The sequence below is a fragment of the Acomys russatus genome, chromosome 20 (assembly GCF_903995435.1).
Source record: "Acomys russatus chromosome 20, mAcoRus1.1, whole genome shotgun sequence".
Taxonomy (NCBI): Eukaryota; Metazoa; Chordata; class Mammalia; order Rodentia; family Muridae; genus Acomys; species Acomys russatus.
The window spans coordinates 66,102,449-66,120,829 of record NC_067156.1 but is presented as its reverse complement, the minus strand read 5'-3'; the positions used below and the strand labels follow the sequence as shown (position 1 = coordinate 66,120,829).

Here is an 18,381-nt window from a genome sequence, read left to right as displayed (position 1 = left end):
GGTTTTCTTCTTGAACCTGCTTCTACATGGGTAGTTACCTTGTTTGGGTTTGTTACATTTGTGTATTTGCTTTTTAGGAGGGAAGGTGTGTGGGCTTAGGGGACATGTCACAGAGTGACTAGGGAGGCCACACGACAACTTCCAGGCGTAGTTCTCTTCTCCCACTGTATAGGTCCTGAGATCCAGCTCAAAGCTCAGGCCGGCAGGCTAGCTAGCTAGCCAGCACCTTCATTCAGAGCATCTCCCTGGCCCTTGATTGGTTTAAAACAAAACAAAACAAAAAATTTTAACCAATCTTTGAACTCTTGGAATGGAACTATTATGGATTTGGCTATTTTTGCAGATAGAGCAGTTGTGAGCCTGTGATGTATTTCCTGCTATGCATTTTCACATGCCCAGTGTGACTTGCTTCACAAGATGGCTTTTCCCTTTTCCCTTCCTTTGTTGAGACTGTAGAGAGCTGGTGCCACACTTTTGACTGTCTCTATGTTTCAGTGACACTGACTGGCCTTGGGGTGGCCCTCTTTGCCCTGATAATGGGAATCATTTCTTTCTTTGCATGTCAGTGTTGCTGGAGACCTCTTCTAAAAATCTATTTACACTTGGGAGGTAGAGGCAAGGGGACCAGAAATTCAAGGTCATCTTCAGGCCAGCATAGATGATGTGATAGTATCTCCAAAACAAAACCAGTTATTTAATGTACTGACTTGTGATTGTTTCCTTGTCTTCAGCTCCATGGTTTCTGTTCTCTATCCTCTTCCTCCTGCTTGCTGGCTTTCTTACTCTATTTGTTCCAGCAACTGCATGCAGTTCAGGGGACTCGCGAAGAGCATGCATGGTCTTCTGTGGTGCCCTAACCTGCTGTGCCGTCCCTGAGGAGGGTTCTGTGTTGGCTCCATTACATTCTCTTCACAGTTCTGTCAGGCTTCTGTCCTGTGTGTGCTTTATTTAGGCTTTCCATAAGGGAGCCTGTGGTGGACTCTGTCCCTTTGTCTGGAGCAGCCTTGACTCAACACCATTTATGAACGTTACATTGCAGTGTAAGGATCCAGACGAATGGCTCCATTTCATCACCTTGGGAGCATCTGACTCCCCTTGGTCTCTGAATTTGCTAGGCATGTGCTACTGTTGGCTTTTTTCCCTTATAGGAATAGGAAGGCATCGTCCCTCACACTGCTTCCAAGATGCTGTTTGCTTGTTTCTTTATTCTTGTCTTTAATTGCAAGTTTGATCACTGTGTGTGCTGGTGTGAGTTTTGAGGCTCCGTGGAGTAAAGGGTTCACTCAAGCTCTCGGATCAGAAGGTCTGTGTCTTGTGCTAGGCCAGAGACATTTCCAGCCATTGCTGTTGGGTTCGCCTCTGCCTCCCTTGGAAGTCTGAACCTTTGTTTCCTCTTACCTCCATTCTCAAAGCTGCTGTCATCTTTTCCTCTCAGTGTGTTTTCTCTCCAGACAAAGTGAATTTGGTGCGTTTGGCATGTGATGGGCACGAGAGTTTACTGCATCCCTCCCCCCCTTTTCAACTTGCTGTCAAGCCCACCTTGTGTGTTTATTTTTTCATCTCTTAGACTTCCCTCAGTTCTTTTCACCTTCTATACTTTGCCAAGGGTGTGTTTCCCTGTCCCTCCCCCATCCCTTTCAGATACATTTGTAATTGATGGTTAAAGTCTTTTTGTCATGGATGCTTAAAATCTTTATAAGATAAAAATGGTCACCTGGGAGTTGACAACCCTCTGTTGATTGTCCTTTCCATAAGTTGGAAGTCTTCCTGTTCCTGTACAAGTAATTCAGATGGAGGAGGCCTGGCCACTTTCCCATTGCTTAAGAACGTGGCTCTGCTTTATCCTGTCTTAACTGACAACTGATATTGATGTGGGGGAGGGGTGGCAGTGTTGCTAGGCAATGATACCAAGTCTCACTGTCCCCTGTGCTGCTTCTGGTGCCCTCCATGGAATGGACTTGCTGCAGAGAAGTATGAGACTCCAGGCTTTCTACCTGTCTCCTCCCCGCCTTCATTAAGATGCCACAAGCAGGGCAGACACACTGGGTATTTGCCTTGTGTGGTTGGCGTAGAATTAGTATAGTCTGAAGATGGTTTATCAACTCATTTTAATATATTAAAGCATTATCTTTTTTTATTTAATTAATTTATTCAGATTACAACTCAGTTGTTATCCCATCACTTGTATCCTCCCATTCCTCCCTCCCTCCCTCTTTCACCCTATTCCCTCCCCTAGGTCTATGACCAAGAGGGACCTCCTCCCCCACTATATGGTCATAGGCTATCAAGTCTCATCTTGGTAGCCTAAAGCATCTGTTAACACACAACACACATTTTAAAGTACTTCCTCAAATTGAGAAGGAATATAATGGGAGTGCTTTTCATTTTATGACTGCCATACTTTCTCTTTTGGTGGTTCTTGGAGTGACTGGTCTTGCCCCTAGGGCATCCCTGGAAGAGCAGAAGCTTACAGGTGCTCCAAGAGGTCCCTGGGAGCTTCGGCATAGTGAGTGTCTGCAATGTCTTACAGGTCCAAGAGGTGGTTTTCCATTTCTGATGCACCTGGAGCCTTTGCAGAGCTCTCCCGGCCCTCTCAGACCCTGGATGGATGTGAGCAGGCGTGGCTTTGGCAGTGTTGCCCTTTGAAGTTCAGCAGTCAGCTTTTAGTAGAGGACTTGTTCTTACAGTTCAAATTTGGTTGAGACCACTAGACACCATTAAAGAGAAGCGTAGTACATTTATCTAGTAAAAGGAAAGCTCATGCAATCATTTTTCTTCTTTATCTTTGGAGCAAACAGTGATGCCTATAAATGTGATCTGGCAGTCAGATGTCTGGGGTCCTGTTTCTGTACCTAGATAGATAGAAAGCATGGAGGAGCTCTCTTCAGGTGCTTGTCACTCAGCAACTTGTAGCAGTTGGAGGCGTCCTCTGGTGCTACCACTCTCCTGTAAGCCTCAGGTGTCTGCAACTTCCAAGTGAACAGCTGCCTATAGGCCTGGAAGGTTTGGAATCCCTTAGATGTTGGCAGCAGTTGGCATAGGAACTTCGATGCAGGTCAAGGTCCCAGGATTCTCTACCCCTTAACAACAGCTCAGATTAAGTGTCCAGGCCTGGGGTGGCTTAGACTCTAACGGCTAAGCAGTACTCTACAGTCTTGTAGCTACCAAGGCTCGTGGTTTCTCTAGCTCTTTACAGTCTGCTGATCTTTAGCCTCACTTCTCCACTTGTTTCTGTCCTGGCTATTCTGAGCTCTTCATCTACCAACCTTGCCACTTTGGCAACTCTATGTGCGGACTGCTCAACTGTCACTGCCACTCTGCTGCCTGTAACATGACTGTGACCCTGCTGTCTCTGCTGCTTTCTTCATCTTGCCACTTAGCCCAGTCTACTAAAGTAAGCAGAGATTAAAGAGAAGCCTAGTGTTGTATCACAGGAGAGCATTGCCCATCTAGCTCACCAAGTGAGCCAGTCAGCCTGTTCTGTAAAGCCGGAGGGGGAGTTTTCACAGTACTCACATCACAGCACTGCCCCTTTGGTACCAGTCAGTAAAGTCTCTAGTAGGCCACCAGGAGATGTGTTGTCCCTTGAGTCTAGGAGGAAATTGTTTTAGAGTCACCCAGAGCTTACCAAGGCTTGCCTTGTGATAGCAAAAACTCTGGTACAAAGGGTTTGAAATAGCCCTGGGGCAAGCGGCTGAGGTTGCTGTGTAGCTTTCCTACAATATCCATGGAGTGGTCAAGAATGGCCAGTGCTATGTATATTTTCGCTGGCAATTTGAGTTAACCAGGACAGCAAGGGAGAGTCCAAGAGCTGCCAGTAAGAGCCTACTTGCCTCATCCCCAAAATCTTTGCTTATTTATAAGAAAATAACATCAGAAAGTGTTTTTTACTGTAGCAAATTTATGAATACTAATAGTGGTGCTTGATTGTAGTTGCTTTGAGTCACCTCATCTCTCTCATAAAGGTATTGTTAGGCCTTGGCCGCACACGTTCAGATCGTAATTTCTGCTGAGCTGTTGACTGTGGTCAGACTGAATTTTGCCAAGGAGAGGCGCGTGGAGTGTTAATTTTGGAAAAGCAGAGATCACACTTTTTAGATTTGTGGGTACAAAATCTTTTGCCCTCATTAGATAATACTTGGTTAGCATAGTACAGCTGCTTTTCAATTTTGTGATTTTGAGTTAATGCCCCATTCTTTTTTACTACATTTTAATTTTTGTGTATGTATGTATGTGTGCTCAAATGCACATATGTGACCGTCCTTGTGGAGATCAGAAGACTTGGTGGGTGTCAGTTCTCTCTTTCCACCTTGTGAGTCCTGGGGATTCAATTCAAGTGGTCTGGTTTGGCTGCAAGTAGCTTTATCAGCTGTGTCATCTTGCCGGGCCCTCATTTTTCTTCATGATAATGAGATCTTGTCCCCTTATCTACAGTGACTATGATAGCCAGTCTTTACCTGGGAAGGACCTGTTCTAGAAACAACTCCCTTACTCTCTCTAACACTGGCTGTTCTCATACTCACAACAGTTTTCCTGCTTCCACCTTCCAAGTCCTAGACTGCATGTGAGCCACCATGCCATGAATTTTGATACAACCTTAACCATACATAAAACACATTCAGTGAGGTTTGGCACATCTAGATGCACATTGTAGACAAGCTGTTTCAACAGAGCTGCAGTTTTTGCTACTAAAAATACCAGTTTAATGTCAGTGTGTTGGGGGGTGGGTCCCAGGTCTGAAGTGTCTTTCAGGCTTGAGCTTGGTCCTTGCAGCTGATTGCTACTTTACTTAATGAAGTTGTGTGCAGTAACCTACTGTTTCTTTCCTGACCTTTGTAAGCAGATTAATTCTACTCCATTGATGGGCACCTCTCCATCCACCATTCCTGTTTGGGTTCTGTTTGTGCTCTGAATCAATATAAATGTCACTTTTGTTTTCTTTTGTGTCTTCTGATTCTTGGCTTTACTTGAGGGTAAATGACACTCCCTGATGACTTCTAGCAAACCATTTGTCTCCCTTTAAGTTCTGTCGTCAGACCCTGTAGACAAGGCGTCTTTTCTGTAAAGGAGGTGTGAGCCTCCACAAGGCTCACAAAGCTGTGGCCTCGGAGGAGATGCTGGGTATGCTGAACAAGCAGAGACAGCAAATGGGGAGAGTGAACAGGGCATCTTGACTTCCGTACAATGTTGTCTGTGTGCGTATCACCTCGTCCAAGAGTCAGGTGTCTGCTGCAGAGCTGGAAAGGTGCTATGGAACTGCTTTCCTCATGCGGGACTATAACATTCCTTTCAGAGCTGTTCAGCCACATCAGCAGCAAATGTTTGGCGAAGAGCTGCCAGAAGCTCAAGATGGAGAGCAGCCTGGCCCTGCTAGAAGAAAGCGACAGCCCAGTATGTCAGAGACAATGCCGCTGTACACTCTCTGTAAGGAGGACTTAGAGAGTATGGACAAAGAGGTGAGACTGTGATGCAGGCCCTGGTCCCCAGAGCTGGGTGTGCACCAGCACACGACAGAGTCCCCTGAGCTGCCTTCAAGTGTAGGCACAGGTGCTGAGGCAGCACCTGCTGTAACCAGAAGAAACATGGACCCCTGTGTTTGGTAACTAGAACACTGAAGCCCCCACTCCCAGAACTGTGTGACAGGGTCTGTAGATGTTCCAAACTGTCATAGCAAGAGCATGCTTCTGGCAGTTTGTGGTCCAGGAGCCACAAGTGCCTTACAGGATCCTCTGGTAAGGGAACAGTCCAGACAGAAAGTTGATGCGATTCAGAATGAGAAATCCTTAATTGGTTTGCATTCAGCTGAACACAGATTTTAAACACATGAATTCAGACAAATTAAGACCAGTTCCTTCTGTCATTTTTACACCACTAAATAGTTTTAGGTACATAATGTGAAGTTGGTTTTTTTCAAATGCTCAGTTTGGGGAATTGATTACTAGGACTACAGATGTGTTTTAATTACAGCCTGAATTGGGGGAAGGGGGCACCTGGCACTGTGGTGCTATGGGGATAGAAATGTTCGGTTTCCATGGCTCATGCAGCAGAGAGCACTCAAGGAAGAAAGCATGGTTTTCATTTATTTTTAGCAAAAGCAAGAAAATGCAAACATTTATTTTCAGGATGAAATCTCATCAGTAACTCAGATTTTCTCAGATGATAGCTTATTTCTGAACTCTTTACCATTTTTCTGAGGTTTTGAACTCTGTTTACATTTTATGATAAGGATTTTCTTGGCCACTACTATTCTGTCCTCAAGGCCAGCTGACTTTTTAAATCTAGGAACAGTGCCCGCTCCCTGCACACTTTGCTCTCTCCATCCATGTTGCTGTTTCCCTCTGGCTCCTTGTCTGTCACAAAGGACCTCCCTTGTAGTCCCTTGGCCACACTGTTGGTTTGTATTCACTTTATGTCAAAAGATCTCAAATTATGCTGTAAAACATCAACCTTTACTTACTCTAGAATCTTGTCCTTTCAGCAGTAAAGCCAGCCTTAACCCTTAGCTTCAGCTCTGCAGAAGTGTGCCCCTGAGGAGGAGGGCTGGAGCTGTGGCTTCTTGCACATGGGGTCTTGCTAAGTTGAGGGGAAGAAGACGAGGGGCTTCACATCCCTGAGCACTACCTGCACAGGCTTTATTCATCCCTGTGTCCTGGGCCCATAAAAGAAAACATCCCTGTCCAGTAAAGATGGCAGCGTGGCTTCCCCATGCTTAGGCACAAGGGAAATGTTCTTGCTTTCTGAGTTCCATGGGTTCCAGACCACCTTGGACTGCTTTCCCAGTCTGCAGGGGAAGGACCTGAGCAGGCAGTCTCATCAGATACGGGCTCTAGGCTGTTCTCACATGCCTCTGGTGACTGAGGATCTGCCTGGCATGTCTACATCCACTAAGTATTGATATGCCACGTAGGTGCTTGGGTTTAACTATCTTCTAGTGTCTGTCCTTCTCAGCAGACACTGGTCACTACTCTAGGACTGCCCTGACCCAGCTGACCTCTCTTACCTAACACATCTACAAAGACCCTACCTCCAGTGAAACCATAGACACAAAGGCCTTGCCCGGGGGTGGAAGTTGGGGTAGGGATGGATAGGGGCTTGGAAGAGGCAAAAATCAACCTGCCTGATAGGGCATCACAGGAACGGCGTGGGGGGGGGGGAGCTCTCTTTTTTGGCCAGAAACACACAATCACAGCCCTCCCAGTTGCTGCCCAGGTACTTTCTTGGGTGAGCTGGAGCAGAGTTTTTTTCTCTGAGAAATTTTAACCTGGTTTATAAAATAGGCATACAAATCAAACATGAAGAAAGTCATGTTTTAAAAATTCTTTGGGCCAGGCATGGTGGTGCACACCTTTAATCTTAGCACTTGGGAAGCAGAGGCAGGTGGATCTCTGTGACTTTGAGGCCAGCCTGGTCTACAAAGTGAGTCCAGGACAGCCAAGGCTAACAGAGAGACCCTGTCTTGAAAAACAACCAAAAAAATTATTTGGTATACATATAATCTTGTCATTTATTAAAGGTAAACACAAAGTCGAGTACTAATAAGATAAATGTGCTTATTTGAGGAGTGTTCATGAGTACATGTGTTGCCATGCATGTGAAAGCCAGAGAATAACCTTGCATTGTTCCTAAGGTACTATCCACCTTGGTTTTTGAGACAGGGTCTCTCACCAGCGTAGAGCTCACCAACTAGGCTAGGCTGACTGGCCAGCAAACCCAGTGGATCCAGCTCACCCAAGAAAGCACCTGCCTGCAGAGCTAAGATCATAAATGTGACCACTCTACCTGGCTTTTTGTATAAGCGCCTGGGACTTAATTCAGATCTATATATATCCCCAGCCCTATTTATTTTTTCTTCTAAAAAATTAAATCTTGATTGAATATTTGATACTACAGAACATGGAACATCGTCAATTCTGAGAATAGCAATTTACAAAGAATGGCAATCATATAATACGGTAGTAATATTCTTAGAGCCATTTCAAAATTTGTTGGGAAATTATATGCTAAGCCAAAGTTCATTTGACGATTTTGTGTGTGTTTGAAATTTAAGTGAGCAACTCAAACAACATGTTTAAAAATAAACATTCTAATACAGTATAATAGAAAGATACACTAATTTCACATGTTTCCTAGTGATAGGAAAGTATTCTTTGCTTTCTGTAAGTGGTTATGTTTTTATAGGAGCTGAGAATTTTGTATGGACAGCAACAGCACTACAATTCATGACATGCAAGAGTCTGCAGTGTAAGCCAAGGAACTTCGGGCAGCATCCCTGGGTGGTGTGTGTGGTGGCAGGGCACGAAATGCACATGTTGTATGTTCATAACTCTGCTAGTTAGTTTGAGCTGTCAACTTGGCACAACCCAGAATCACCCAGAAAATGAATCATAGTGAGGACTTGCCTTGGGCGGGGTGGCCTGTGGCGTGTCCGTCCTGACCATGGCATTGGAAGGGTGGGCAGCACCATCTCGTGGTCTAGCACCTAAATTGTCTTAAGAATGAAGAATGTCGGCTGAGCATAATGGCAAGAAGGCAGGAGCACAGGCTCACCCATTCGTCTCTGTCTCACTGATGTGATTGGACGTCCTGCCACCTTGACTTTCCCCTGAGTAATGGACTGACCCAGAATCGTAAGCCAAGTAAGCTCTCTCTCTCCCTTACGCTGGCTTTGGTTAGGTGTCTTGTCATAGCAACAGAAGTTGTTACTAAGGAAGTGGGTTTGCTGCTGCCATGAGCCTGACTCTGTGCCTTTGACTATTGTCGGTGCATTGTGAGGATTTGGGAACTTGGGTCCAGAAAAGCTCTGGAGTGCTTAGAGCTTATGGGCCTTTCTGGTAGGAGCTTGGAAGATAAGATTGCTAACAATAATGCAGATGGTGGAGAAATATTTCAGAAGAGAAGCAGAATTTTTGTCCTTAACTGGATTGGGGCTATTTGTGGCTATATTTTGCTAAAAATCTGTGTTCCTGGGGCCAGAGAAATGGCTGTGATTATCAAAGAGCTCAGCACCACCAAGGTGGAACTTTGCATGCTTCACTTGAACAATAGGAACATGCTTCCTCGGGGTCAGCACACAGACACTGCCCAGGGGGCCAGGCTCCGTGCTGAGCTTCCTGCACACCTTGGCAGTGGATGAGCATTGTCCACGTGGCACTGGTTTGGAAGCATAAAAGATGCAAGATTGAGGGAGCCGTAGCAAGTGGCTAAAGCTTAGAACAGTGTGGCAGGGTCACAGCAGTGTAGACAGGTCCTGCTTAGGGATAAAGGAGACTCAGAAATGGACACTACTTTCCCTTCCTCCCTACTCTGTCTGTTCTCTCTCTGGCCCAGTGGCCAAGATCCCATCCTTGTCATCCTCTTATTCCTGGCTTGAGTCACAGAGATTTTGATGCCATACTGCTCCAAGTCCAAAGACCTAATGGAAGCTACGGTGCCACCTCTATGAACAAGGGAAGTCAGTGCTTTTCTAAGCACAGTGCTGAGGGTGACAGTCTGTGCCTAGAAAGCAAAATAGAAATAAGGTGGGCCAAGAAAAGTATACCAGAAGTGTGCAAAGTTAATAAAAAAACCTCTTGGCTGCTTTGTAATCCTGTAGATATCTCTAGAAACACATAGAAGCCAAAGATTCTTGACAATCCAGTGGACTCCCCAAGGCAAAAATACCAGCCTGGGGAGGGATCGGGGTTCCCTGCAGGCTGGTTTTCTCTGTCGGAACAAGTGGGGCTGGAAGATGTGGGTGCTTCATCACTGGTATCACTGGGTAGTTAACTAAATTAACTAGACTGCCCAGGCATTACCACTAATAAACTGCTCTAGTAGTTGTTCTGTTCAGTCCAGAGAATGGCTTACGATAGCCATAATTCTGGTTTTGAATGGGTGAATTTAAGCACACAGAAGTAGGAAACTAAATATTGTATAAGAGATAGAGAGCGGCAACAAATAACCATCAAATCAGGTACTGAAAACAGGTGGCCCAGATGACTGAAGTAGCAAACAAAAGCTAACGTCACCAGCTCAGGAGCGTACAAACATGCTGCAGAAATCAACTGGGGAAACCCCATGAGGCGGCCAGGCGAGGTCCTGATCCAGAATCAGGTGGAGTAGAGGGTCCCTTTGGATAAGGCTTCCAAGGGAAAGAACGTATAGCACACAGCAGACGGGCATCTAGAATCATCATAGCAGGCACCTAGAATCAGTCACCCAGCAGCAATGACCAGGCAGGTTGAAGCAGTCGGCTAGAGTAGTTGTTGTTTCTGCAGCTGACCTTCCAGCTGCCCATTCCCACTGTGGGCACTTTTACACCTTAGGATAAATAACGTCACCCACTGTTAGAAATGGTCACCTTCTAGCCATTCTCAGGGATGTGGTGTTTTAACTCGTGAGCTGTTTGTTCCCTTACCTCCCTGTCACAGAGTTGAGGTGGGTTCACTCACCCTTAGATAGGAAATCTTGAAGGGCACTTTGGAGCAAATATGCTTGGGTGTGAGCCAGCTTCTCGGTGACCTTAAGTAGCACATGCTTGCTTACCAGTCTACTGTCGATTACATTACTCCAAGACAGTTATGGCAAAGGAACGTCTCAGTTCTCTTAGAGGAGCATGAACCTGACAGCTGAAGTGATTATCAGGGCCCCGCGTTTTGTGCATCCTGCTAGTCTGGCAGACCTCTTGTAGGCACACAACCTCCATCTGTCCAGCCCAAGGTCAGGACTTATACTCTGGCCCTAAGTTTGCCAGCCAGGAGAAAAGAGAACAGTCTAGGCACAACTATGGCCTCCGTGCCCTGATCCCATGCTGAAGAGAAGAGACACATCAGTGAAACAAATCACATTCCTCATTTGAGCAGAAAACCCAGCCATGGCCATTCTAGCTGACCTGGCGGGCAAGATCCCCACCCTTGGGAATGGGTGCTACAGTTCCCACTCTAATGACATAGCTATTAACATGCTACAACCCTGACAACCCTCGGCCATGGCTAACAATTGAGGCCTGTGCCCTCAGTAGCTCCCTCACAGGCAGGCAGAGGGAGGACACATTGCCTCAGCACAAGCTGGCTTTTCTCATCTAGATCCCATAGCACGTGCAGCAAGCATCTCACTAAGTTATGTCAAGTTTCGCATGAAGGCCCATTGTAGTCTCTTGGGTTGGAGGACATAGTTCCTCCATTCTTCACAGACACTGGAATTTTTTAAAAGCAATGGTTCCACATGAAAGATGCCTATGTATCCTTTAAAGCATTGAGATGTGCAGTCCCTGGTCACAGCATGCAGGCATAGAGTCAAGCTTAGAGCAAGCAGGTCAGCAGGCACCCTCGAGATGAGGGGCACCTCCATAGCCTGCGCTGTCTGAATACACCTCTTGGTGCTGGTGAGCCCCCTCCCCTGTCCTTTTAACTATGGAAGCTGCTTAGTACAGCACAACGCCCAGTCTTTCCTGGGTGTGTGGGAAGACCGGAGTCCGCGCCAAGTTGCAACAGCTGTCATCCCTAACAAAGATGAGAATCATTTGCCTTCTTCCTCTGCTGGTGACATGGCTCTGTGCTGCCCTGCTTATGAAGCCAGAATGTGTATTCTGTCTTGATTTATCAGCAGGTTTTCTTTCCATTAACTGATAGTCCCCCCCCCCCAAAAAAAAGTTCTTCATGAATTTTTGCCAGAAATGTCTACTTTAAATATGGTTAAGAGTGCTTAACAACAGCTGGGTTTGGTGGCGCACGTCTTTAATCCTAGCACTCTAGAGGCAGAGACAGGCAGTTATCTGTGAGTTTGAGGCCAGCCTGGTCTATGAAGTGAGTCCAGGAGGGCCAAGGCTACACAGAGAGACGCTGTGTCGTGGAGGGAAAGGTCTCTAGAGATCTGTACGTCTGCACTGCTGACATCACTCTTGCTATTCCTTCACCTCTATGCCTTCCAGGGTCTAGGACCTGGGGTCCTGGAATACTTGGTATAGTCAGTCACCTGTGTGTGCTGTGGCCCCACAGAAGAAATTCTGCAGGTAGGCTGTGAATGGTGGTCTTCAAGGTGATCTCATCAACATGCTCACATGGCCACACTGCCCCTTTCAGTGCTTCAGAGGAATCACTGCTTGCATGGCTCAGAAGCCCATCTGGCTTGATCCTTTGTGGCCTGACTGCCACTGTGCCATGTGAACAGCACATGAATACTCCAGTGCCTTCCACAGGGTCAGCAGTGCTATAAAAATCTTTTCAACTCTTTCTTTGCTCAGAGAATTAAAGTGTAAGCAGATCTAGTGAGGACTGTGTGTGTCTGCTTTTGTCCTATGTACACTAAACATAAACGCCTGCAAATGGAAGGCAGACACTAGTGCATTTGGATACAGATGCAGTTGGGTGGGAGGTGAGCGCCGTGCAGGTGGGTTGTGAGTGAGCATTGGTGCAGTTAGGCATTAATACCGATAGATGCTGCAGAGCCAGGAGTTACAGCTTTGTTCACATAGAGCTGCACTCTTAGGCCCACCCATTCATTGTATAGTATCTTGTGTCAAAGTAAGAAAAAGTGATTTCCTTGTTAGAGTGCTGGGGACCAAGCTAGACCTTACCTATGCTCAGCATATGCTCTGCTACTGAGCCACCACAGCCCAAGATGGTAGTTTGGTGGGGTGGAAATGGAGTACACCATTACCCAAAACTCTTGCCACTTTGTTAAGGCCAGTTCTAGTCCCCAAAAAACTACTTAGTACCACCCATCGTATACCTGGAGTCAAGGATAAGTCTCTGAGAGGGACCTGGGGAAAGAATCGCCTCCTGTCCAGGTTATGAGCCCATATTAGTCACAGGATCACCTGAAAACACACAGGCACCAGTGGCCATTAGAACGGATCCAGGGCAGGTGTGGTCATCTAAGCCCACCAGGGCTTGAGACAGGACCTCTAGCATGCACTTTGTTTGGAGCTTTGTTCATAGACGGCAGCGCAGATTTCATCTGCACAGTTAGTGATGTACAGTGAAAAGACAACAGAAACTTGAGTGCAGCCTCATACAGCCATGAAAGGGGAACCATCCTGAGGTTATTGAAGAAAAAGGAACTACACCAAAGAACCAGTTTTGTAAGTGGTTGCAGGAAGCAAGTTACCTTTACTGCTGTGGACTATCTCTTTATCCTTGGGTTATTAATGAATAATTACTTTTTTTTTAAAGTCAAGGATGATAATACCTGAAATTGCGATGATGAAGCAGAGACAGACACACTATCATATTTTCTTGCTTGCCTGCTTCTAGATTGAGTCGTGGAAATCTATGTTGTTGAGGGAGGCCAGTCAGCAAAAGAAGCAGGGCAGGTGCCTGTGTGGCCAGGGGAGGAGCTGAGGCAACTTGGGTGTGGTTCTCCTTGCTAAGTGGCCACCTTCTCCTCTCCCCGACTGGAGACTTGCTCCTCCTTTATAAGGAGCCTAAGTACATTCGATGAGTGAGAGCCGACAAGCATGGGCTGCTTCCTGATGACCCTGTTTGACCACAACCTGAGCACTGCCATTGTCAGAGCGGGCTTACTGTTCTGAGTTCAGCAGCTGTCTACTAAGTGCTGATACATCCCTTTGCTCCCATTTGTTTTATAACACTAACTCATCTAACTGCTTACATGTGGCTTAGGTGTAATCAATTACCCTTCAGAGCTAACTCACACTGAGTTAGGGTCTGTCCGGGACACTGGAGCGAGCCTCCACCCTGGCAGTGCCCTGCTTAGCATCTGATGGTCACAGTCTCAACACACAGCGGACATGGAGTGTTGGGCACACTCTGATGCTGAACAGTCTTCTCTACCTCGTGTCAACTCGTAGCTGGGTCTTAGGCCACTGTCCTAGTTAACCACATCCATAAGAGCACATTCTTTTTGTAAGCTTTTTAGTCAGCAGACATCAGTGAGCTACGTAGTAACAGTATCCTATACAGAATATTCTTTGACGCTGATTTAAAAGTTCCTTATGAGGTGTTTGTGCTTGGTTTTGGTTTTCTTCTTAAGCTGGCCAACGTTTGGAAGGATGGCCTTGTCTTTGCCCTCTTATAGTGCAATGCAGTTCATGGCGTGGAAATCTGTGTGTGAGAAGGAGACTACTGAGGTTATAGTTTGTTTTCATCTCCCTGCTATAAAGAGCTTTCTGGGGTTTTCGAGTATAATTTGCATAAGTCGCTTTCAGAGCATATGTGCTGCCTACAGCCAGCATCTGTGTAACAGTTTTAAATCTTCTTGAGTAGTTTCAGAACACCTCAAGTTTGTTTCCCATGTTTGGGGTTTTTTGCATGTCATTGAAGTTTGCCTTTGACCTTCAAAGTTGTTTCTGTTTGTAAAAAAAAATAGCTTCTGAGTTGACATCATTCCCCTTAAAATACTTTCCTCCACGGTATTAGTTTTCTGTGCTGCATAACAAGTACTGAAGATGCAGAAGCTTAAAGAAACCTCCATCTTTCCTCTGTTGAGTCCTGAGAGTCAGGAGGGCGGTTCCCTGTTGAGCCTTAGAGTGTTCCTGTCAGCCAGCAAGTTCATTGTCCTCCCAACTTCTGGTTAGTGAGGTTGATTTTGCGCTGTTGTAAGAATGAGGTCCTGAGCTGCCACTCTTTTCTTACCATGACCACTAGACCCCTGGACCCAGTAGGAGTGTCTCTTGTAGATGGCCAAACCAGCTGTGTGTGAGACTCCATGACAGGAATGGCAAGCTCCTCCTTTGGAGGGAGTTGCAGAGCCCTTCTGTCTCATTGGCTCCCTGCTGACATTCAGATGCCCACCATGGAAGCCATTCCAGCACCGTTTTGTGTGTACAACACAAGGCCTGTCCAACAGCAGAACCAACCAAGCCTGCACAAGGAAGAATGACAGTTATTGGGTCTTGAGAATACTGTGAGGTGGCTGCTGTTAGTAATGTTGAGTTGTGGTTCATGGCATATGTCAGGACATGGGACTGGTGGACATTAATGTTCATGGAAGGAGGGAACCAGAACAGTCTGAGGGAGCAACAGGGTGACCCAGATTGTGAAGTCAGCAGTGTCATGCTTTAAGATACGAGCTGGAGGCAGGCCTGAGATTGTGTGTAGAGTTCCCTGTTCTTTGTAACGTCATCAGGAAACTTCAGAAAAGAGTAACTTGATGCATACATTTAGCATTTCTGTTGAAAAGTTCTGCTACTAGAATGTTGGTTCTCTGGGATAAGAAAATAAATCTGCTGATGAAAGCTTAAGGGTAATAGAAACTGGCTTGTTGGAGCTCATGTTCTCTGGCCAGTCCTGTGAATGGTGGCACATTTAAGGTGGTCCTGCCCTGTTAGCTGAAGCTGTATGGAGCCATTCCCTGGTAGGTTCTACACAGTCACCCTCTGGTTTCTGTACCAGGCTAGGAGAGCTGTCTGTCAGTCTTTTGCATGGCACTTCTATAACAGGAGGAAGAAGAGCCACGTAGGACTGTGGGTTCCCGGGCTGGCTACTGTATTCTGTCCCTTGTGTTCCAGTGTCACTGTCTACCTTTATACTCTCAACCTCCCACCACACTTACTGGCTCTAAAGTTGTGATAAAACAGATTCTCTGATAGCTCGTTTTCTGAAATTGTCTAGTGGACCCACGTGTATCCTGTGTATTGACAGACACAGTAGCATTTGAAATGCTTCGTTGCCCTTTTTATTTAAGATTTGAGAACTTAATTCAGTGTATGTTGATTTCTTTTTCCACATCACATATACTTGCTTTTAAGTTTTTCCTTCGCATTTAAAACAACTTTCCTGTTTTATACTCACACACGATTTTTCACTTTTTGAGACAGGATTTCTCTGTGTAGCCCTAGCTGTCCTGGAACTCACTCTGTAGACCAGGCTGGCCTCGAACTCACAGAGCTCCGCCTGCCTCTGCCTCTGCCTCCTGAGTGCTGGGATTAAAGGTGTGCGCCACCACCATCTGTCTCCTGTTGCATGTTTTAAATTGTTCGTTAGAGATAGTTTTCAAAAGGCAATTGACACATTTGTAAATGAAAGCCTTTGGGGAATTCATGTCATTCTCAAACAGAAGCTTGATGGAAAGGAGGCCAGACTTGGTGTGTGGCTGCAGTTGTGGTTTTGCTTTTAAGATCTTTCTCCAGGTCTTTGGCCAGCAGAGCTAATGCATGCTCAGGTCAGCTGCAGGCCACACAGGAATGCTGCCACAAATGTTTGTAACGGCTTTGAGATTGGGATATAGACGCAGCTAGTCACACAGACCCTGGAGGCCATGTATCTCACCCAGGTTACCCCTGTGCTGTGAGTGGAAGCCCCCAAGGGCACTGCCCATCAGGATCAGTGGTCAGGATCCTACCACATTCTCACTGCTGAACTCAGGCAAGCACTTCACCTGTGAGCATCTGAGCACGGCTCACTCTGCCCTGCGTTTTCCTTTCGCCCATCTCCCTTGTACAGAAGAAGAAGGAAGAGCTTGAGTTCTGGGTCAGAATGCCAAAGCCGGGCAGCTCTGCCTTTGCCTTCTCCTCAGGGCGTTAGCTCCCACGTGCACAACACAGGAGCACCAGCCTCTTCTCTCTGGCACTGTGGTGTTAGGCCCAAGTGAGCCTTCCCAAGTGCCAGCTTGTCACCTGTCTTCTATTTGCTGTGCCCTTCCCCCAGGTTCTGTGCTCCTGCCCCCTCATTTCCCTCTGCAAGAATCCCAGGCAGGCAGGCCTGTTCCTCTTCCTCGTGGCATTGTTCTAGCTTCACCCTCATAGCATGTCCGCAGGTTGAGGTGGATGGGAAAGAGAAAAACCAGCTAAACAGCTGCTTTGCCACACAAGTTCACTCCAGAGTCCAGTATCTGGGAACCACTTCCTCCTGGGAAGTACACACCCAGGCCATGGGTCTCAGTGATCTAGATATTGTTAAGTAAATGTCCAACGACTCACAGACAATGTGTCAGTACAGTGTGTGAGAACTTCCCCTGTGAGCAGAAGCCACCATGCAGAGTGGTGCTGAGAACGCCCTTATGTGAGGATGAGGTGAATCTGTTGCAGTCCTTCCTGGTGGGTGTGGGTCACGTGACTCCTACAGAAGGCTCACTGGCAGGATCACTGACTCTCCACCTTCTGTCAGGTTGATGACATCCTTGGAGAAGGCAGCGACGACAGCGACAGTGAGAAGAAGAAGCCAGAAGACCAAGACAATGAACCGGAGAGAGCTGCGAAGCCCAGGAAGCCCAGGGCGCCAGAGATCCGAAGAGAGCAGCCTGTAGGCTTGTCCTCATCTGCCGAGAGGAGCACCGCTGGCTCGCGTGGGCCCAGGTGAGCATGGGCAGGGGAGAGGGGAGGCCAGAGGAAGGCAGACAGCAGGCAGCCCCAGGCCTGCACACTGACTTGGAATGCCAGACATCGTGTAAGTCAGCCAATTAGGTGTGTATTTTGTTTTGGGTGTCATGTTGATGTCATTTTCATAACAGTGAGAAGGGAAAAAAGAAACCTACCTGGCCTATTTTGGTGTCCTCGGGGCACTGTCACATTGTCAGACCATTCATGGGAACTGGGTTCTGACGATATGTTCTCAGTTCTACACTGACTGCCCCAGCTCAGGTCATCCTATGCGATAGTAAAGAGCAGCACCTGTCCTGAGGTGCACCCTTGGCCTGGCTTGTAGGAGCATGGTCCTTGGGCTCCAGAGGCCTACTTTTAGCCTGTGCATCTGCCTTTGCCAGTGGGCATGCAGTTGGCTCTGATGGAGGCCCCATCCCAGGAAGAGTGCCTTGCTCTACCTTCTGTGAACAAGTGTAAGTAAGAGGTGCTGCCGCCATGATGGCTCTTCCTCAGTGTCATGCACTGTGGTGCTGCCGCCATGATGGCTCTTCCTCAGTGTCATGCACTGTGGTGCTGCCGCCATGATGGCTCTTTCTCAATGTCATGCACTGTGGTGCTGCTGCCATGATGGCTCTTCCTCAGTGTCATGCACTGTGGTGCTGCTGCCATGATGGCTCTTCCTCAGTGTCATGCACTGTGGTGCTGCTGCCATGATGGCTCTTCCTCAGTGTCATGCACGGTGAGTTCCCAGCTCGGCCAGGGGTGTCTTGTCCGTAGTGGGCCGTCAAATGGTGGAGCAAGACTCCCACAGCTCCGTTGCTGCTATCAGGATGGCATGTGGTGCTTTTTCAAGTGTTTGAGAGCTATGTATGCCTTTCACCCTCCTTAGTGACTGGTTGGCGCTTTTTCCATTGACAAGGTTATCTCTACTGTTTTCTTTAGCCTATCATCTGTTTTTATCGATATTCCATCACACAGTTGCTAAACAGCTCTGTGCGTAGTTATACAGTGTCAGGATCGTCAGTAGCTCGGCCAGCAGATAGGTCTTAACTTTCTAACATGTATGTTAGTAAAGATTTCACCTATTTAGTTAAATAAGGAACCTACTAATAGTTCTGTCACAATTTATTAAATAACATTCT

At 46.9% G+C, this 18,381-nt stretch overlaps 1 protein-coding gene across 1 annotated transcript in view; it reads left to right on the top strand.

Annotated features, from left to right (window-relative positions):
- Ctdp1 (CTD phosphatase subunit 1) overlaps positions 1 to 18,381 on the top strand; it is a 59,563-nt gene that overhangs the window by 30,587 nt on the left and 10,595 nt on the right. The window contains exons 11-12 of the mRNA XM_051163736.1: positions 5,294 to 5,456; positions 17,046 to 17,233. Coding sequence (XP_051019693.1) covers positions 5,294 to 5,456; positions 17,046 to 17,233 — 351 coding nt within the window. The remainder of the gene's footprint in view (positions 1 to 5,293; positions 5,457 to 17,045; positions 17,234 to 18,381) is intronic.